Source organism: Lutjanus erythropterus, chromosome 24, assembly GCF_056507025.1.
Source record: "Lutjanus erythropterus isolate fLutEry1 chromosome 24, fLutEry1.hap2, whole genome shotgun sequence".
NCBI classification, from domain to species: Eukaryota; Metazoa; Chordata; class Actinopteri; order Lutjaniformes; family Lutjanidae; genus Lutjanus; species Lutjanus erythropterus.
This window is the reverse complement of record NC_139340.1, coordinates 12,452,441-12,475,000: the sequence shown is the minus strand read 5'-3', so window position 1 is coordinate 12,475,000 and position 22,560 is coordinate 12,452,441. Positions and strand designations below refer to the sequence as shown.

General features: G+C 40.9%; 1 protein-coding gene across 1 annotated transcript in view; it reads left to right on the top strand.

Moving 5' to 3' along the window:
• The window catches only part of LOC146304807 (gamma-aminobutyric acid receptor subunit gamma-3-like), a 144,147-nt gene extending 142,011 nt beyond the window's left edge, over positions 1–2,136 (top strand). The window contains exon 10 of the mRNA XM_084713805.1: positions 341–2,136. Within this exon, the coding sequence (XP_084569931.1) occupies positions 341–622 (282 nt within the window). The 3' untranslated portion in view covers positions 623–2,136. The remainder of the gene's footprint in view (positions 1–340) is intronic.
• Positions 2,137–22,560: the final 20,424 nt, after the last annotated feature.

Below are 22,560 nucleotides of genomic sequence, written 5' to 3'. Positions count from 1 at the left end.
ATGCAGATTCACTACTTGGTAATTTCTGAAGCAGTGGGTCCTTCGTTTTAGGAAAACAAAACCAGATTTCTCACTTTTAGCCAGCTACTGTCAGGTTTACCAGCTGAAGTGACGACAATCTTTGGAAGATTTGATCACCGGTAGCTACCTAAATAAGCTAATGTTAGCTCCATGGTTAGCACTGACTCATTTTAAAACAACAACCCTGTGAAAAGAGCCTTAATGCACTTGATGGCTAAGAGCCACGCTAACCCAGCAACAAAAGTTGACTCTCACTCTAACTACATATTGACAAAATGATGAGACAGTTAGCAATAACACTCTCTTTCATCCCACACAGGCCTACTCATCTTTCAACATGGCTCACACCCCTCGACCCATGATGCCCATGGGCAACTCCCTGTTCTGGAACGACTACGAAGACAACTGCCTGTACGAGTGCCTGGACGGGAAAGACTGCACAAGCTTCTTCTGCTGCTACGAGGAGTGTAAAGAAGGCGGCTGGAGGAAAGGACGGATCCACGTCAACATCCGCGAGCTGGATTCCTACTCTCGAGTATTCTTCCCCACCTCCTTCTTGCTCTTCAACATAGTCTACTGGGTCAGCTACCTCTACCTCTAGTCGGTCTCGGGATTTCTTCCGTGGGCCCTGCTGGAACCAGCCACAGTCCCCGCCACTTTGCACCGCGGCTCGTGTTTTAAGGTCAAAACTAAGCGTAGAGGAGGAAATAAGATGGACTCGCTCTTTGGGAATTGTGAAAGACGTGCTGCCTCTGGAGTGGTATGAGTAAAAATACGTGCGCTGTGGGGCACAGCGTGAAGGCCATGACAGTTTGAGCAGTCGCACTCCGAGGAGAATAAAACGCTCAGCAGTAGAACAGCAAGCCGCCAGCATTAACTTGAATGGATCGGTCCCATTTATGGCTCTCTCAGAAACCAAACAAACAGACAGCTACGACTTCAGAGATGCTCTGGGATGGGGTTGCATTGCTGAATCTTGGTCGTCGAGATGGCGAAGCACCCATAGTGCCTTCTTTAGAAAGGGTGCGGCACAGAGAGACGCAGCTTCAGAGTTCCCTCCATTATCTTTATTACCTCATCCACCACACCGCCGCATGCTGAGCTGTTTATTCTTTGACGAAATAAACCCGGAACACCATCACCACTGGAGATGTTTAAAACTAACACTCACCATTCATTTTGTAGCACATTAGTTTTAGTTGTACCCTAGAGTTACTTCTACTTTTCGATATAGTAATGTTTTCTTATTATTCTTCTTATTATTAGAATTAGTTGTATTTTCACAGCAAGTCAACCAGTTCACACATCAGTTGTTAATTGTTGCATATGAGTTAGTGTCAGAAGTCAGTGAGCTTTTGTTCATGCTGCTTTACTATGACCAGGCGATGCAGTTTACAGTAGATGCCAAGAAGATTTGGATGTCTATGCTGGGTTATATTCTTACACACGAAATGTATAAGAACTGCATAAATACATACCAATCTAATACTCAACATGCTAATCTCATCCCCAGGCGTATTAAGTATGGTTACAGTACAGGAATAAACAGATTAGGGTTAGAGCAGTACTGGTTTCTTCCTAACAGCTATACAAAAACACTTTTCACATTTTATTTTAGACATCGTAGATTTTTGTTTTATTATTTGATAGGGCCAGTGGAATACCTTGTCCTAAAGGAAAAGTTTGACATTTTGGGAAACATACGAACTCAAAACTTGCCCTCAGTCTTCATAAAGTCAGTATAAAGTCCATTTTCACAGCACTAACTCTGCCACGAATGAAATTAGACATTTCCGGGCCTTTTTCACTCCCAACAGGGCTTCATAGTATGACACCGTAGGTACGCCTGTAGCATAATTTCTGCAGGCGCCCCTCTAGCAATACGTTTTAATGTGTCATCAGGTGACAGAGCATGAAGTCTGAGAAAGCCTGCGCACGGAGAAAATTAGATGGAGACCTGGTTCTGTGTCCCTGTGTGAAACTGAGACTAGTTGTTCAGCCTTCTCTCTATTCCCTTTTGTTTTCGGTCTTTATGCTAAGCTAAGTTAGCTGGCTGCAGCCTCATATTTTGCATACAGACAGGAGAGTGGTATCAATCATTGCAACACAACTTTCTTAAACACTTGGATCAATTACAGCGTTCTAAGTTTTGTTTAATTTCTGCCTGTTAATATGAGTAACAGTTGCTATGGGCGCAGCTCTGATCATAGACTCTAGACTTCTTCTTTTTTTTTTTTTTTTTAGTTAGTAGCTGTTAAATAAGTGGGATGATGTACAGTGTGTGGGTTGTTGAACGTTATTACAGTCCTGTATCACCGTGTCAGGGTTTATTTCACAATAATGACCTGCTCACTGTGCATTATCTCCCACTCAATGCCTCAGTCCTGACGTGCTTTAATCCTGATTCAACCATGTAAAGCACTCTGTAAGCAAATAAGCATCTTTCTCAAAATGTCAAACTGTTCCATGGACTTACTAACCCCAAAGAAATGCCCTCAGCTTTGGCTTAAACGGAGAGTTTCAGCTGCACATGATGTAATTCTGGGTAAACAAAAAGCCATCGTTTTTGGCATGGAAATTGCTCAGTTTGAATATTGAATATCGGCACAAAATGAGCTGCAGAATTTTTAGTTTTGGCCGCGAGCCACTTGAATCCTAAAGCACACACAGACATACACTGTACATGGCCTATTTATTTTGCATTAGAGTCACGCCATCCATTTTTAGAAGTAGAACTTGAGTAGAAAAAATTGGAGTCTTGATGAAAGCTTCAATTTTTCCGAGGTCCTCGCATATGCAGGACCTAAAGGCACATCTCTTGTGCCGGGCTGGCAATGATCACAGGTGCTGTAAAATAGGTTCTATATATTGTGATACTCCATACACTCACATGCTGTACACATAGTGGTGTTGAAAAATGGATGATCTAGAATGGTTGTTGATGACTCTTGATGGAGTCCTACATCCGCTCCTCAAGCATGTAAAATTGATGCCATATATGGAAGTTTATGGACGCACGAGCTCTAAAAAAAACCCCACAGGAACGGACGGCGTTTGAAGCATTTTTGGTTTTATTTATTGTTCTATGGTGTTTTTTGCAGTCGTTTGGCTTTGTAGAACAATCAGACCCCTCCTCCCTCTTCCCTCCTCCCTAAACACACAAACACACACACTTTTTCCCCAGTATTTGTATGTTCAGAGAAAAGCTTTTATGTAAGATGTATCTAATTAATGTTTCTATTTTCATACAGTTATATATGGAATGTAAGTTAGGCCAGTAGCGAGGCCGGAGTCAATCTGGTTCCACTTCAGTCAGTTCAAGCAGCCTAAATGAGTTTATATTTAGGGGTCCTACATATTCATAATGCCTCCAGACACATTTGTGTCCTGTCCAGAGGTTTGTAATTACAGATCAGATCGCCTCAAGTAATGCTACAAAAACAGCAGAAGGGCTGTTACACTGTGAGCCATCATTTACTCTGCTGATTTCATACATGAGCTCATATGGGACAGTGAAATTAAGTAATATTTCAATATTAGATCGATCTATCTATCTATCCCTGTCAACTCCCCCATTTTTCCCCAGGATTCTTCTGTATTTTACCCTTCACTCTGTTTAAATACCATCCCCCAAATCTCCTGTATTTTTAACCCTTCTGAAAGAAAAATGGTGGCATTATATTTGCCACATTCCCCTCAGGTAGGATGTAAAGCAAAAGAGACAGTCGGTGCTGGTGGCTGCGGTCAGAGCAGACAGGTTTTGGCCATCAGAGCAGAGGTATTAAAGTTTAGCAGTGAAGTTGTCGAGTGGCAGTAAATGTACACTGACGGTTACAGTTTGCCAAGGAATAACCACCGTAGAAGAGGTTCAACTAGTTTCCACGTCCCGCCTCCCAGCTGCTGGGTAAAGTGACAGGACAGTCTGTGGGATTACAACAAGTCATAATTATGACATAAAATTATGAGTTTAGTTTAAATTATGAGTTTAAGTCATACTTATAAATTAGAAAGTCATAATCAAGATTTTAAAAAGTCTAAATAATAAGTTAACAGGTCAAACTTATGAATTTAAAAGTCATAATTCTAAATTTAAAAAGTGTAAATTATAAGATAAACAGTCAATTATGAGATTAAGACATAATCATGAGATCAAAAAGTTCTAATTGAGATTTATGAAGTAGAAATCAGTGAAAAAGTCAGAATTATTAGATAAAGTGAAAATTATGAGTTAAGTTGAAATTAAGAAGTTAAAAAGTCATAATTATGAATTGAAAGGTTAAAATCGAGTTAAAAGGTTGAAATTGTGAGAAATTTATAACGGTGAGATGTCTGAGACATACAAGTGGTTTAAATCTAAGGCAGATGTGGACATTGGTAGGGGAGATGGGTTGCCCAGGGTGGGGCGGCGGAAAATTTCCCTTATTTTCTAATCCTGATGTTAGCAGGTTCTATCTGTCTATCTGTCTATCTGAACTGACTGAATTGAACAGAGCTTGGCCCACACCGCAGTAAACTCTCCTCACCTCTGATATTTCTACTACACTTTATAAGTGTCTTAGTCCGTTGAGATACTTCAATAAAACAAAAATCACTATTTTCTACGTCTTAATGAAAATCACCTGTGTGTTTCAACTGACTGGGACCTGTATTTATAAAGCCTCTTTGGAATCTGAGTGCTAACCCAGGATCAACACTGGCAACCATAATGAACTTGCCCAAGAGCCTCTTCCGGAGACCTCGTCACCCCCATTAAAGTTCTCCCAGCTTTACTGAGAAAGCGGTGCATCATCGCACCGAGGTGTCAGAAAATCATGTATTACTCCTACTTTACCCCGCAAACCAATTTTGTTTTGATTGTCAGTGAGGTCTTCGTAGGGTGGGGGTGTACAAAAAAAAGCCACTCTGATCTTGGCTCAGCACTCCTTGGAGAAATATTTTATGAAAACAGGATCTAGAGTGAAAATAGGTATCTTTTTTCTAGTGCGTGGTACATTGCTTATATTAATAAATAACGTTTTGGTCAAGTGCTCCTGTGAAGTCTTTTTTATGTGAGAATGAGAGTCACCAAAGAGTCACTCCCCTTGTTTGCAGGTACGAAGCGAGAGATTTAAAAGTATTCGGGACGCGTGGAGGAAAAGCGACTCAGTTATTCCACTGGAAACTGTATCTAGTCGACATCCTTACTGATATTCTTCTGTGGGACTTCAGCACCAGCGTCACCTCAGCTCTGATCCCTGCGAGTCTTTACCAGTTTGCACAGGATTTGATACTGAGACTTCTGCCAAAAGTGACCAAACAAACGGTTCCCTCTCAAAGCCGCTGTTAAAATGCAGACACAGTGTGTGATGCTGATGCGATTAAGCCAATAATCCAAGAAATAAGTACTAGCTAATTGTAGTATTATATGCTGCACATGCTAGAATTTCATGCTGGTTTGTAAGTTGCATGTTTGAATAATTGCATATATTTAACTTTGCTGGGATATTGGCACAAACCTGGACTCTTATTTTTCACAAGTCTAAGGGTGGGCTCGCGCCTAAAGGTCTGGTTCCTGAACCAAACCAAGGATAACGATTGTTTTGATTTTCCGGCTGGCCTGGTTTGCGTTCACGACAGCAAAAATTCAACGGCCCAGAAGCACAAGTCATGTGGGGGGTGGGGGGGGGGGGTTGTTGATCGATTATTGGTCATGCAGTCAGTGGGTAAAAAGAAGCGTCCCAATTTCTCCCTGGTTATTGTCCATCAGGTTGCGTCAACACTGGTGTTGATCTGGAGCAGTTATCAGCAGACTTTAGAGGACTCTGCATATGAATGTCCGGTAAGACAGCGGATATTAAATAATCAAATAGTTTGAAACCTATCCTTTGATGCAGACCAGAGTACGGTTGTTTGTTCCACATACAGATGTTTGAGTCTGGTGTTTAGATTGAGATTGGTCTGGTATTGATCGAGACCGCTGCAGCTGTCAAGTACGAGATTCTTTTTGTTTAACCAAAAACAGCTGATTTATCTCTCTCGCCAAAGCTACTAGACCTCACTCAACGTCAACAGAAAGAAAATAAAACTCACCAACAATGTTTCGGCTCGTCTTTCCACTGCTCCAACGGTCACCAGGTCTTGTTTGGTTGAAAGGAACCATTTATGCACCGCGTTGAAAATATCTGGAAAAGAGGGAGAGAGAGAGGCCAGACATTAGACAAACAGTGTGGAGTCAATTTTCCTCCAAGTTCTTGGAGTTTTCTGGCATTTCACAGACCAGTTTACATTAGACAGATACATTAGACATCAGTTGCAGCGTCTCCATCAATAAACTTGTCTTTGGGAAAAACAATGAACAACGTTGTGCAGTTCAGAGTTCAGATCAAATGATGGTATTTCATCTCATTGCAATGCAAGAAAACAGAAACTTGACATCTTTACTGTGGATGTCAGTCCAAAGTGACAGAGGTAACAACAGTGAAAGTGAGACATGGATAGAGAATATTTTGTTAAGGTATGAAATGCAGAAAACCTTATATGTAATGCTACACCTGCAAAACTGGTTGTGACCAGCATGTCTGATATTCTGTACAGCACTAACCATGATGAGATGCTGAAAATACTGTTAACCCCTTTCCTAGTTATCAGCCTGCACATAATGCATGTTTTTCCTGAACATGACGTACAGTTTATTATGGTGATTAGTGAAGGAACATTGAAGGTGTACAACACTGGTGCAAAATTAAGTATTTAAATGATCTGAGTCATTTTCACTCCTACAACCTCAGGTGGTATCATCTCTATCCTTGGTTACCAAATTCAGATTTTCCACAATATTTGGCCATTTATTGTCCAAAAAAGGACCTCTAATTCAATGTTCTGATGGGCAAGTTGACAAATTAACTCTCCACATACAATGAAATGAGTTACAGTTGTCCTCAGACAGCCTTCCTGCCTAATGACAATGATACGACTAATATCCAGTGACAGATGCATGAGCACGTCATTGCTTTACCCTCAGTTTGTTGACCTAGTTTGACGCAAGCGACAAGAACAGAGAACGAGTGAGAAAGAGACAAATAAGTGGAGTCAAGGGGTGGATGTTGCTGCGTGGAGCTCCGCCACCACCGCAACCGAAGAAGCTCCTGACACCTACGCGAGGGAAAAGCAGGATGGCACGCTAACAGCGGAGATGAAGAGAAAAGCACTTACACAGTAGAAAATTGAGCTGCCAGTGTGTGTGTGTGTGTGAGTGTGTGAGAGTGTGCGTAGATTTAACTCATGAACTCGCTCATGCCTGAGAAGTGTCAGCTTTGTTTGCTACAAGAATGGACACCCTGTGTGTGGGGAATCAGTGCAAGTGTGTGTGTGTGCATACATTCACGCAGTTCATGCATGGCCGCATGTTTGGCTCAGTGAGGAGCTTCTCATTAGTGTGTGTGTGGGTGGGTGCATGCATACACTCTTTCTACCAGTGTGCACAGGTATGTGTGACTGCTAATGTGTGCAGGAGTGAGTCATCTCTGTATGTGTGGTGTAGTCAGGTGTGTGTAGGGTTGATTGGTGTTGGAGTGAAAGGAAGATGGATGGATTTCCAGGAATTTCCTTTTCTTCCAGCACAATGGTTTTCTGATGTAACATCAGGATCACACTCAAGGGTGGAGGTTTAGTTCAGAGGTGTGTGGGAAGAGCACAAAGAAGTCAGAGGTTCCTCAACCAAGAAAAATATAAATATACTAGTGCATAGACATTTATATCATGTAGAAGATAAATTATGATGAAACGAGATGTTAGAATTAAGATGAATGAACTTTATTTTATAATGTATTATTATTGAATTATATATTAGTTGAAAGAGGAATTGGACAGAGGAAAAGACGATGAAGCTGCAGCCAACCAGAGATCAGTGCAAGGTGTGGCACCAATACAGGTCGTAAACGGACGGAGTCAGACATCGCTCTTCTGGTTGCCAACACTGAAATTTATTTTGTATTTACTTTGGGGTGCGTGTTTTGCTGTTTGCTGTCCCTCCTTTCTTATATGCTACAAAGTGGTTGCCACTGATGGCAACCAAAGGCCGAAATGGTTACCAATGGCAACTGTTACTGTGGGACCCCGTTGCACAGGGAGGAAAAGAATAATTTTCACACAGCTGAGTCGAATCACCCACAGCTTTAATTTATTTTTAAGCCACATAAAAGACTTGTCAATGTTTACTTGGAGCCTAAATGGTTTTACTTAATTTTCTCACGATATGTTTGCATATATGAGTATTTGCCTATACACCAAAAACTTATATAAAGCGAAGTGAAAGTGGTGTTATTTCCTGTATTTCAATTTTTACCCCCGTCTATTATTTCAAAATGCACTGTCAGGCTACAACATGTCTAAATAATTTCTACTTGGCGGCCCTGAGTGTCATAAAACAGTGACGTCAAACTCTCTCCTAGGAGGAATCTTTCTCCTTGCTGAAAGTCAGTGTTGCACGCTTCATAAATTAGTCTGAAGTCCTACTCTGGGGTAGCAGTGTTTTCACAGCTAGGTGAACATTCAGTGGACTTCTTACAAGTAAATCTGGGGCGCTTGATAAAAACAGATGCTGATCTGATACTTAGAAATAATGTTATGTCACAAAATCAGTATTTTTCAAAAAAAAAAAAAAGTCTACTATTTTCAGCATCGCCGGAGAACATTAAAAGTAATAAACAGTACTGTCCTTTACTACCTTATCTCACGGTCTTCCTCGCAGCAAACAACCCCAACATCGACCAGGAGGATAAGGTGGATTCCCTGAGAGGTAAAATCCGTGGCATATTAACTCCAAAAGTGTAACTGGATGGAACTTCTTGATAAGTCCATTTCTATCAATATAACACTCTCAGATAACTGGAGGATTAAGTTTTTTATTGCCTGGTATAACCATCTGTGGATTGTCTTGTTGAGAGTCTGCACACTTTTGGGAATTTTGTGCCATTTTAGTACCTGTTTCAGCTGAGGTGTTACAGTCACTGTGATAATAGAGGGCTTTCAGGTGTAATAATGCTTCCTGAGGCAGCGTGCCATCTTGGGGAAAAACTGTCTGGAAGAACCTGATTGTATTCCTAAACACTGGACTTGGATGTCTCAGGGGCAGGCTGAATTTATGTTTTTTAGTAGAATTTGATAATTTTCTAGCGTTATGATACTGAATCAGGGTGTGTGCTATCACAGCCCTAGAAAAATGGCTAATTTTGTTAACTTGGGGTGTTTCAAGGGATGCATGACTGGTATGAATAACACTACAGGGGGTAGACATGCTAACATAAACACCTGTACAACAATATACTATCCAAATCAATAGATCTGCTTTAAGTATAGCCTTTGGGAGGCTTATCATGTTCTGCTTATGTGTCAGCACTTTCTGCTTTTTGTTCACCTCATATAACTGTTGTGGACTCAGGATAATAGACCTGTTCAATCAGCTATCGGGGCTGTTGTTGTGCCACTTAGCATCTAACTAGCAAACGAGTTCAGCTAAACCGGGGCTTCCTGGAGTTTAAAATGCTGCCGCATGCTGAGTTGGGCCTGATTGCAGTGTCACATTAAGTGCAGGTTCACCTGAAGTGCAGCTAAACCAGATGAAGTTACTTTATGATCTGTCTTACACAGGTGATTCAGAGGAGTTCTGAATGTTTGCACTGTATGTTCACTTGAAAATCATCATCAAACCTGCACTACAAAGTCTCGCAACACAGGGTTATTTGAGGCTGAGAAGAGAGGGTTGTCACAACATGGCTGCGGTTGACGAGACGTCGCCAAAACCCACTCGGAGGTGAGTTGTATGTGCTCTTGGCTGTGACGTGGCACACAATTTAAAAGCAGTAACGGAAATGCGAATCAGTGCAGCCAACAGTTGCAGTAGTTGTAGTAGTAGTTGCTTTGAAGAGAGAGAGAGAGATCGAGTTTTAGTTAAATGTTAATTCTTGTTCTGTCTCATGCTTCAGGTCACAATTAACTTTTAAACTGTTTAACCTCAGTTTTTACCAAACCTTAACCAAATGCTGCACGTTTCTAAACATAAACATAAGTCGCTATGAACTCTTATTGCAAGAAAACACGTAAAATACGTTGTTTCAAAAGATTTTGTTCAGTAAGATACTTTAATTCAAGGGTGTGATTTTAAATTGAGATGGGTGAGGGGACATGTCTCCTCCTTCACTTTTCAAAATAAAATCTTTGTCCCCCTCACTGTTTTTGTTTCACGTTGATTTTCTTACTATAACCTCTCTGAAAAGAGTCTTACTCTCTGAACACTGACGAGTGACGAGAGGAGTTCATAAAAATATCATCTTCAGTGCAATAAAGTGCAAGCAAGTGGAGCAACAAGTTCATTGCAGACTTTTCGGCCCTGGGTTTTTCCTCTCAGGCTACATATGTGCCGCAGTCTTATTGGTAAAGGTTGTGGGGTTTAAAGGAATATCTGAAAATACTAGTGTCCTTTGTATTAAGGATGGAATTACAACATTATCCGAAAGTATTATATAGGAAACTAAAAATGACCCTATGCTGATGTATTACTGTAAACACAGTAGTCAAACTTGGAAAATACTCACTTGTTTTGTCTTTTATCGAGATGAAACAACTTCTAAAACTCTACGTGTTGTCTTAAGTTTAATAAACACAATACACTCAGTTCAAACAACCTCAGATCTGTCTTTCATAAATCTCAAGCTTGGAGATCTAAAGTTTAATTTAAGATGACTAAACTATTATTTATCCGTGTCTGCTGGCAGCCTGATGTTGACTTTTCCGCTCGCTTTCATTTTTATTCTTTACTTTCACAGACTTTAATTTTGTGAAAGTTCAGCTGGATTTATAAACTTTTCACCATCATATAAACTGATCGCTGCAGATTTTCCTCATCGTCTTGTCCAAGGCCGGAGTCATATTTATTTTTAAGTAAGTGAATAACTGTACAGTGTGTGCTCTTCAAATATTATTTTAATGGTGTCTGTCCCTTTTTTTAAGCTCACAAAGTCAAAATGTTAACAGTGTGGCTCTGTCCTTAAAGGTAATTTAAGACACATTAGTTTCTTATCGTTATTTTCTGATAAGGAGGTGCAAAAAATTGGGTGAGATAGGACTCCTGCATGTCACTACCAAATCTCTGCCGGCTGGCCAAATTCATGATGAGGTGATATGATCCTTCAGCATGATAATGGAAAAAATTGGGCAGGGGTCATTATCGGTTTCCACTCTCTCTTAACCATCTGATTTTATTTCCTCAGCAGCAGGAACAGCGGGACCAAAAAAAAAAGCTATTAGCAGATTTCAGGGAAGTGAAACGTGTTTGGTCAGAAACAGGCAACTGCTGCTCATTTCCAATATGATAAATAGACTAAATCGTTACAATAATAATAATAAGTTACAAGATCCAAATGATTTACGATCAGAGGGAAGTGAGTGACAAATCTGTGTTAGCAGCCGTCTTTGTCAGAATCGAGACGGATTGAATCATTACAGTCATGCAACACTGCGCTGTGATTGAGTCTTGATCAGTGACAGTATCAAATGAATTCAGAAAGATATTTAATCATCAACTGCAACAAGTAAAAGGCTGCACTGCAGAGCAGAACAGAAACAAGAACTTAGTAACGCTGCGCGGAAAAAGAACAATCTATGCTCTGTTCATGTTCACATTATTTCCTAATTGAGTATTGCTACCCTCAAAATGCATTTAAATGCATAAGGAGGCCATGCTCATCATCTCAGTGGGTCTAACATCCTGACTGTGGCCTGCTGTCTTTACAATGCATCGAGGTGTCTTCTCGTCACCGTGAGGTCTGCTAAGCAACCAGCACAACCTCCGGGTGGTTTTGTGCACAGCCAAGAATTAGTCTTGCAAATAACCCCCCTGTAAAATGACAGCATGTCATTTTAACGTCATGTTGATTAAACAAACAGGATTTAACGTGTTAATTAGTGAGCTTTAGACATGCTGGTAGGTGGGTTTTGCTACCTGCATGGAGCCAGGCCAGCTGTTTCCTCCTGTTTCCAGTCTTTATGCTAAGCTAAGCTAACCGCCTGCTGGTTATGGCCTCAAATTTAGCATCCAACTCTCAGCAATAAAACTGATAAACTGGAATAAAATGCATATTGAAGCAATATATTTAAATAAACACATAACTGCAGACACTGAGTTCATGTCTTCTGTATTTTTTGTGGATTTTGTGGGTTTTATTAGCCTGAGGGAAGTTACATTTTACAGTTAAACACACATTCAGTACTTTATAGGCTGATTTCACTTATTTAGGCAATATTTCTACATTTGACTACTTTCAGGCTAATAAATAACTGCTTCAGTATTTGCCCACCAGACTTTTCTTTCTCCTGGTTAGGATGGAGGAGGCTTTGTGGGCAATAAAATCTACTTAAAATAGTTAAATGGATGAATAAAACATGACAAATTAAAATGAGAATTTATTTTTGGTGTTTGTGTTAAAATTTTTTGGAAGGGAAAGACTTGGACTCTAAAATTCAAGCTAGTGTCTTGAACACTTACTGCTTTAAAATATCCTATAATCATGGCACAAAAAAAAACAAAAACCTGGCAGTACATCCATCTCCAGCTTTAATTATTTATTAGTTACAACTTGTTCCTTGTCAGGGAGTCAAGTTGCGGGGATGCAGCAGTACTGTATGTGCTTCACCACACAGAGACCAAAAAGAGGAAAACACAGCATTTCTAGCATATAATGAAACAACAATTTCAGCGTTTTATATTCCTGAGAAACATCTGCTCGTCAATATACTCATCAACAGCCGTAATTTATGCCGTAAATTGCTGTCCAGAGTTAATGGACACTTCACAGCAATTTTATAACAATATGAGGCTTGACATTCGTCAAATGGCTTTTCAGGAATGAATCTCTGCTTTTAGATGACTTGAAGCACAAGATGTTTGAGCAGGGTTAACATCATTAAAAGGACTCATCAGGAACATTGGCAGTTATTAAATTGACTTCTCTGTATGGGCACAGGTACCTGGCCTACTTATTGTGAATCATCTACGCTGTCTGGCGCTAAAATAGCCCTAAAAAACAATCAAAGCTGGTTGGATGGTTGGGTGGTAACAGCCTCAGGGCTACAGACGCAGAAAATTGTTGCTTCAAAGGCTCAGACGTGTTTGAACCGGGCAGAGAACATTTAATTGTTAATAGAGGGTAAATGTGAAAGTCAAAGTAAAAGACACCACTTAAAAAGTTACCATTAATGTGTGTTTGATCAAGGTTGTTGAATTGATAGTTTGGATTATTTATAGCGGGGCTGTGTGAAGTTCTTATATATAGTCAGTGTATTTACTACAGTAGATGCTGGTCAGCACGCGCCTCAGTTAGCAGAGAGGAGTACCAGAATGAAAGCAAGGCAATGACCAGCTGTGGACAGGGTCAGCGTCAAAACATCTTTTAGCTCCTTAAAAAAGGTTCACCTAAAACAAAATCAATATCAGTTTAAGTGTACACTATATTTAGAGAATTTTCACCTCTTTGCTTTGCTGCCAAACAGACTTTTCTGACTGGAAAACGCTGTTATATGAGCCAAACATCACTCTCTAGAAAGCAACCAAACTCCCTAGGTGAAATTAGTAATTTTATTTTGCAGAAAATATAAATTGTTGGGACTACCGCTGCCTCGATCATTTACTTTGTTTGTGCAATTGTATGAGTGTGGTGTTGCAAAACATTAGTTCAGATTAACTGAAGTGACACAATAAGACAGATTGTAGCAGTGGCAGACCAGCAACTCCTGTTTTCTGTGAAGTAAAATGACTGATTTGCCTCTGGAGTTTGGTTGGTTTGCAGACATCGATATTTGGCTTATATAATGGCTGTTTGACAGCAAAGTAAAGTGGTGAAATTATTCCAAATATAGCATACACTTAAACAGATATGATTTTTTTGTGGCTACAAAGCATTTTGTTGATCACCCCATCCACAGCACATTACTTAGCCTCCACACTGGTGCAGCTCTCTGTTTCTCCTGACTGTAGGTTCTACACCGACTATAAGAACCTCATACATCCCCACATCAGACAATCTGAACTATCCCTTTAACCCCTGTCTGCTCAGTGTTGGCACAATATGTTGAGCATGTCTGTTGTTTGTGAACAAACAAACCCTGCCTGTCTAAATAAAGCAATCTGATATTCCGAGTTGTTTAAAAATGAAAGCCGAGCATGTCGGTTTCATTACGGCTGCAAATTGGATGGCGGACTGAAGGCATGCGCCGCATGCACAAACATATCTCCGACAACTTGCAGCCCGCAAAACATTTGGGCCTCATCTGAGGGTTTTCATTAATGGAAACTCGAGGGAAATCTACTCGTTGGCTAGGTTCGTCTGACTTTCAGGCATATGCAGAAATGTTTACAACTCTGCAGCAGCAGCAGCAGAGACGGCGAGAGGAGCGGCGAGAGTGTGCATCTTACAATGCCCACTACTGACAACTTCATTAAAGATGCATCCTGTTTCTGTCTGGGTGCCTAAAGTAACAAATAGGATCTCAGGGGAAATCTGACCAAAATAGTTTCATGTGTTGGCGTTATGGAGATGTATATCATCATCTTTCCGAGGGGAAATCTGCTGATCAAAACGGAAATCTGACGGGATCATCCGCAAAACCCGATGCTGTCATTACAGCGACAGGCATGACAAGTAGATTTCAGATGGCAATAAATTGCTGCCCAGCGTGTATCAACATGCCACAACCTGAGGGACAGTGAATGACCCAGACACACACAGCACACGCATGCATTCACACACAAACACGCAGACTTGTCTTCCTATATCTGTTGGGACCTGACATTGAATACGCTTGCTGTAGGAAGTGCATTATGACAATTACTTTTTTTTAGAGGTGTAAATGTATAAGCTTCATTAGTTTTCATAACTGGAAAAGAAACACTGTGTGCAAAAGTACAGGTAAAAACAAAAAACCCTTTGTAATCGTAGATTAGAAGTAGCTTCTTGATTTAATAAACACAATGTTCCATTTAACATCCTTCTTCGTTCAGTTTGACCTCCCTCTGAATTCTCCCTGCTTAAACAGCCTGAGTTAAAATTTTCTGATAAACAAATACTATTTGATTTAATCCTTGCTTTTTAAAAAATGTGCAAATAAGAGAATTTAGCTCATGAGTTATTCAGTGTTTGCGCTATCAAAATACCTTCTCCCCTTTAAAAAAAACAATGAAAGATGATATTGAGCTTGGAGTAATGATACTGGAGAGGAAATAATAAAGGCAGGGCTGTTTTTCTCTCATTTTGGACCACGCTTGGTACATCTGACAAAGATATATAGCACAAAAATGTAAAAAAAATAGCCAAAGACAATGTCAGCTCACTGGATGGATAAACATCCATGAGTGCCCAGATCACTTCACATCACACTGGCATCTCCTCAGTCAGATCTCGTTTCATCGTGTACACAAAAGCACAGCTCAGGGGAAATCCTCTGACCATCACAGTCATTACAGGGGAGTGATTAAGAGAAATGAGCACCCGTCCTCCAAACATCTGTGGCAGCTCCATTGGCCTTTTTTGGATCCTGCGAGGGGGAACCTGAGTCAAAGTCATCACGTCCACCAGCTGTCACCAGCGGGCAGGCGCGCTCCTCCTGACGTCGGCTATTGTGATATTTTCGATACCGCCAAGGTGTCTGCACCTCGAGATCGAACAAACGCCTCAGATTTTAGGCTCGTTTTACAACCTACATTCTAACAAAAAGTTGTGACGCTGCATAAAATCTAAATAAGAACAGAGATTCAAAAATACTTTGACTAGTATTCAATTGAATACAGTCCAAAGACAAGATATTTAAACTGCTAAAACTCTGTTGTTTTATACACACATTCTGAATTGAATGCCTGCAAAACATTTCAAAAAAGTTGGATCGGGCAACAAAAGACTGGGAAAGTTGAGGAATGCTCAAAAAAAAAACCACCTGTTTCGAACATTTCACAGTTCAACAGGATTTCACCATCTACAATGCATTATATTGTTAAAAGATTCAACAAATCTGTGAAAATCTCTGCACGTGAACACAGTTTGTCGCTGCAGACTTCACAGGAGTCCAGGCTCATCTGAGATGGACTGATGCAAATTGCAAGAGTGTGCTGTGGTCTGATGAGTCCGCTTTTCAAAGGGGGGAAGAGGAAAAGGACCATCAAGCCGTAGCTACTTGGATCAAATTTGATTTCATAATATTACTCCCAAAGCACTGACGCCTTTAGCTCCAAGTTTAAGCCCAAATTGGCTGGACTGCAATCACCTTGTGCAATAATAACAATCGCACTGGCTTTTACAAAGTCAGGATTTAAAATGAGGCGTCCACATTGGCTTCAAAGGCAGATTAAATATCAACCAAGCCAAAATACAAACTGTGATCAGCGTCCTTCTTTGGAATCACCTGCTATTCATTCACTCATTTCATGTGTTTTATGGCACTGGAATGAAAGGATTTCAAGTGCACATGCTGTTTGCTTTTATCTGATTCATACGACAGACCTTGAGACGCTGAACAAGCGAGTCCAGTGGGTGTCTTAATGGATAAGCAGTGCGAGGCAAAAACATAAAATGTTTTCAGTCTTTATGTCCAACCTCTGTTGCACGCCATCCCACGTCTCTGCAATGCTTTCTCATAAATGCCTTTAGAAATTTAGCGCACCTAGTCAGGTGGAATGCCGATCTACGCTGTGATGTCTCTCGCCCTGCTGAGGTTTTTATTTGCATTTGAAATAAGTGCAAAAAACAAACCGGAGGCAGAATCAACACCAATCTTCTGGCAGCTGCTACCTTGCAGAGCGCTCTCTCTGGATTCAGGAGGGGACGGGGCCAGATGCCAGAGGAGAAGCCGGAGACAAAACACTGTCAGAGTACAGAGGAACAATGTTCAGACGAGCAGCAACTGGGCCAGAGGGTGGCATTTTGTAAAATGCACCTGGAGTCTCCCCTTTTCACTTGATATTAAGATACGTTTTATATTCTGCACACATGGTATTTAATCTTGTGTCGTAATGTTTTCATCTAATAGCAGTCAGGTTTTCAGGAATTTATTAGAAATGTGTTTTCAGGCTTTGGAACATGATCACAGGTTTTGATTTGACAGAGCGAGCCTTGAGATTGTGGAACTTAAAAAAGCCTCAGAAAACCATGGAAATACCTCTACGCTTTGTCATTTTCAGGGTCGTGGGAGGGCTGAGAGTTCCAGCATGCACTGGGAAAAGCTTATTCACTGGAAAATGGTGGCATATAAGGAACAAGGCAGATATTTTGAACTTATCATCGCGCTCCCAGTGGGACTCGCTGTTCATAAGATGGGGACAATGGCAGACAAGAGACAAAACTGAACAAAAAACTGCACCAAGTGAAAGGGTAGGTAGGTAGCTTACTGTTGTAGCTCTTTAGCTAACAGGACTGCATTCTAGTTAAAGGCGATCACGGCTAAATACATTATTTTGGTTATTTGCAGAGTTAATATGCTTAGATGTTTGGACAAGTGACCTTTTGCTTGGCTGCTCCATCAAAAGCAGGCCTTTCATTTCTGGCAAATCACTTGACACAGAGTGTGTGTTTCACTATATGTGGTGTTTTTTGCTGTTGTGATGTATCATTGTAAATAAAAAGCTAGGTGGCTGATTTTAACGTTTGCAGCTGACATCAGAGCAGATAGATGCACTGTTTAATCCATTCCTTACAACCAAACACAGGTTTTCTCAGTACCTAAACAAAAAAGACACAACCCTCCAAGCTCTTGAAGCGTCTCTCTGAGTACAGCCCCATGCACACCACTTCAGGATGTGCAAACGCAAAGCTTGACAGACCATAGTTACGATTGCCAAGCTATGATTGGACAATTGCAGTTCAAGGAGGAAGAAGAGGTTCAACAAACAGTCAATGACAGACACACCTTACTTAGACGTCTTTATGGCGAGGGGGTCAGGACGCCACACATAAAGAACTGGAGCCTGAACTATTAATGAAAGTAGACACTAATCCAACACACCTTCCCTGCACAACTTTTATTCACTGGAAAATGAATAAAATCTATTACTATATTTGCCAGATACAGCAGTTGGTATGTTAGGCTGTATACATCTGTTGAAGCAAACTATTTTGTAAATGATCTTGCAGACACGCTACTCGCACACTGGAGATTTGGGCCACCGTATTGATTGGAGTGCTCTTTTAAAGCCTTCATTCCCAGGCACATGATTGCATAATTGGACTGGTGCCACAAAACCCATATATAAGACGTGTGAAGGGTGCAATCATGTGAAGTGGAGAACCTTTAAACACACTGACGCGTTTCGAAGCAGGAGACTCTTTTTTTTTTTTTTTTTTTTTTTTTCGCGTGTGTTCTTTTGAGCTCGCTCGAGTCAAATAAAATATTCAGGCTTCATCCCTGCAAGCTGAAGACACTCCGGATGGAATTTTTCTGAATGCACACTCTGCCTTTCTCTTTCTCTGTCTCTCTATATCTCCGTCACACATACACACACACTCTCAACCCCCCACCCACCCCCCACATCCATCCATTGCCACAAACATACACTGTTTGCCTCTGTGCTCTGTGTGCTACAGATAATCTTTATGAGGCAGAGACCCCATTGAGAGTATTTATAACCCAATCAGACGGGTATTCAGCCTTTTTCTTCTCCTCTTTCCACTGTTTCTGCCCTTGCCTCTTGTATAAATGTTAAAGCGACTAAATCAACACATCAACGTGAGATCCACATGAGCCTCGCATGTGTACGTTGGCAGCAGGTGGTAGTCTGAAAAGGACAATTTAATCAAAAGGCATTACCAAAACTAACTAGTCACTTTGGTCAAACATACAAATGTGCACGCACAAATGGTGCACGTACATCCATGTGCCTTTCCACGGCTCTTTCAACAAATAATCACAGTTGTCAACTCAAGATGTGTAACTCCAGATGGCAGACACTGAGGTGAAATCTTGTTAGTTGCATGTCATTTCACAGGGAGCTGTGCTGCCTTGTTGCTATTTATTTTGTCAGCACTAGGTGACTGGAACAAGCAGGTGTGTGTGTGTGTGTGTGTGTGTGTGTGTTGTGCAATCAGTGATGTTAAAATCAAACCTTCAGTGAGATCTTGCCAGAAATGACAAGTCACATCCCAAAAGCTGCTGCGGATGTTAGTAGTGGAAATAAATACACGAAGAAGACGACAGGGTATGAATATTCTTAGATCATGTTTGTGTTTGAGTGTTCATGAAAATTGGCTGGTGACACAGTCGTGTCTCGCTCGCTTTCATCTGGAGAAGTGGGTGGCTGTATCCCAAGGATATGTACATACAGTATAGTGGTGTTTTGATTTAAATTGACAAAACTAAACAACATTAAATGGAAGAGAAGGAAGAAATAAAGTACTGTATGATAAAAGACAGATGAGTGGCTCAGAAAATAGTGCAACCAGACCAAAAAAAAAATGCTGAGTATTTTGAGCGTCCAAAAAAAAAAAAAAAAAAGGTATTACGTGATACAGCTGAGAGTATCTGCAGGATTTTATCACTATATTAGGAGGTACTGCACATTTCCACTTCAGCCCAGTGTTACAGCAGTTTGCGAAATAGTCACAAAGATTTGTGCACATGGACGCAAATTTTCAACACATTTCCCGAGAGTCAGGAGAGCGAGGAGAAACGTAGTATAAAGAGCAAGAAAGTCCGCCTAGTGAGCAAGACGGGGTGGACAGGTGGGTCAAATGCAGTACTTTCATACAAGTGATCAAGTTTCGGTTCCTGTGGGAACTTTTTAAACATTTTAACAAACACAATACTCTCTCAGACTTGCTCAACTAAAGTTACGCACACTCACTGCACTACTCTTATCAAGATAATTGTTGGGCTTTTATGCCTTTAATTGATGGGACAGCTGAAGATAGGAAAGTCGGAGAAAGAGTGGGGGAATTACAGCAGCAAAGGGCTGCAAGGAGTCGAGTCCATGGCCACTGCAGAGGACTCACAGCCTCAGTACACGGGGCGCATGCTCTACCAACTACCAGCTACCAGGGTGCCTCATCTCTGTTTAAGTTTAATAGAAAGAGGAGCATCTGTATTACTGTATACCATAATACCTTGGACTGATATCTGTGATCTGCACAGGAAGTGGACAGTATCACTCACTGAAAAGCAAGCATTACCCCCTAAGGACATAATTCAGAACCGCTCATGCCTGTTAATTTTACGAGAGCAACAGCCAATGGGAAAACTCTAACACTTGACCGACCAATGGTGTAACTTCAGCACTCACTCAGCCAGTTTACAGTGCTGGCCTCCAGCTGTGCTACAGTCCTGCCAAAATACAAAAAAAAAAAAAAAAAGTAAAACCCAGTGGTTACACTGCCTGTACACCACAGGCTTCTCCAGACTTTAACAACAATAGCAGAAGCCTAGGAGAACTGTGTCTAACGCCTCAAACTGTTAGCCAAAGGAAAAGATGATGTCAGTGATTCAGGAAATAGTGCCCCAATAACCTCCAGCAACCTATCCCAACCAAATCCAGAAAAACAATGAGAGGATGTATAGGACAACTGTGTCGAACGCTTCAGGCTGCTGGCGAAAGCTCTGCCCAGCCTGAAAACTAACATAAGGATTTAAGTGTTCCCTGAGTGTAAAGTTTGATTTATGTTTTGGAGTCTGACAAAAAAAAACTGTTTCACCGGAGGAACATTTGGAAAGACGGAATTGTAAGAACCATGAAAAATGTTCTGACAATTTTTACGTGATCAGAAGGAAAGATGATTGAGGAAAACAAGAGTGCTCTCGAGTGCACACAGTAATTCAAACTGAAAAGATGACTTCCTTTCATGTACATCATATGACTCAGTCATGTACAAATGAGATCCAGGGTCACAAGAGCTTGCCGCTTGCCAAGTGTGCACCTGCATCATGAGAAACGTCCCTCTTTGCATGAAGAGCTGTTCAGCTCAGATCTGTGATCATTTAAATTACATGCTGCAGAGTGGCTTGCTGCTATCGGATCTGCTGCATCCAGAGTCAATTCATCGATGGTGGGAGGAGAAGGAAAAACAAGTGTGTGTTTGGGGGAGAGAGAGGGAGTAAAGTGGGTTTTAGATGTGCAAGCCATGCATCAAAGCTGACCACTGTCATCAACAGTGGCTAATTACTCTGCTATTACATGTTAATAAGGCTGTCTTAGGCAAAGACTGACTACAGCCCATGCCTGCAGAGATTAGAGTTTCAGTTGCAGGACTGAGCAATATGGTAAAAACATTCAAATTAGCTTAACCTTGAACATTTACAGCAGTAAAATGCATCATGCACATTGCAGCAGCTGTATTTTGTTTCAAAATAGGGCTGGGCGATATGGACAAAATCATGAGGCCCTAAAAATCCAACATCTCCAACACTTTCCCAAAATTTCCAAAATAAATAATACAGAACCATCCTTTTTTATTTTATGACAACTAAATTCAGTGTTGTAGACACACCTCATCAACACCCTGCTATTTTCCCGCTTTGGCATGCTACATCAATCAAACGGTTTAGTCGCTGCATGGCCGGACCACACATCAATCACACACTGATTTGTGAGTTTCCCTTAATACAGATAGCCCTGTGGGGAACGTGCTGGAACACTGCATGACGAGCAGGACGGAGCAGGAAGGTGTGTCCTAAATTCAGACAGTTGTGTGTGAGAGACAGGTTCTTATTTTCTGCTGTTAACTCATGCAAATTACACAACAGGATGCTGTCTGTGAATCGGGTCATAATTCTGACCCGGAGTTCGGCGCAACATCTAAAAATGTGGTCGTAAACAAGGTGGTTATGGCTGATCTGAGGTTCAGAGTATAGTATAAATCGGAGGAGCTGTAATTAAAATTGAATGAGACAAGAATATTGAGAGGAGGACATGCAGGAAAACAGAGCACCGGCTGAAACTGGTTGCACTGTACTTGACGAACTGCAATCTGAAAATGTGCAACGGTGAGTGTGGCAAAAAAAAATAAATTATGAAAATGACAACAGCCAGGAAACCCTCTTTAGCTACTTGATATTCAAAATGGATCAAATGATTTCTTGCAGGAGACATATTGCTCGTTTGAATGTTGAATATTTCAGTACTCGTTGCATTTCTGATGCTGCAAGACAAGATGGGAGATGAAACAGATGACATATGGCAAAGGTCAAGACTCCCTGCTGGGACTAGTAGAGATGTTTTCATTCAATTATCAGCGCTAAACTGTTTGCTGCAGTGCTTTGGATGCAACACCACGAGATACTGTTGGCAAAATATCTCCGACTGATAGTGGAAATGTTCCATGGTTGAAATGGTTGATCTTTTTCAGTTGTTACTCTAATTATTCTCCAACTGTGTTCAGGTGTGAAAATATATTTTTTTCTTTTTAATTAATTCCACCAAAGTACTTGCTGTTTTTTAAACAGCATCAATTAACATTTAAACTTAAATGTTCATTAAAATAATAATTAAAAAGCTATTATGCGGCTTTGGAGAGAAGAAGGTTGATACGGCACGAA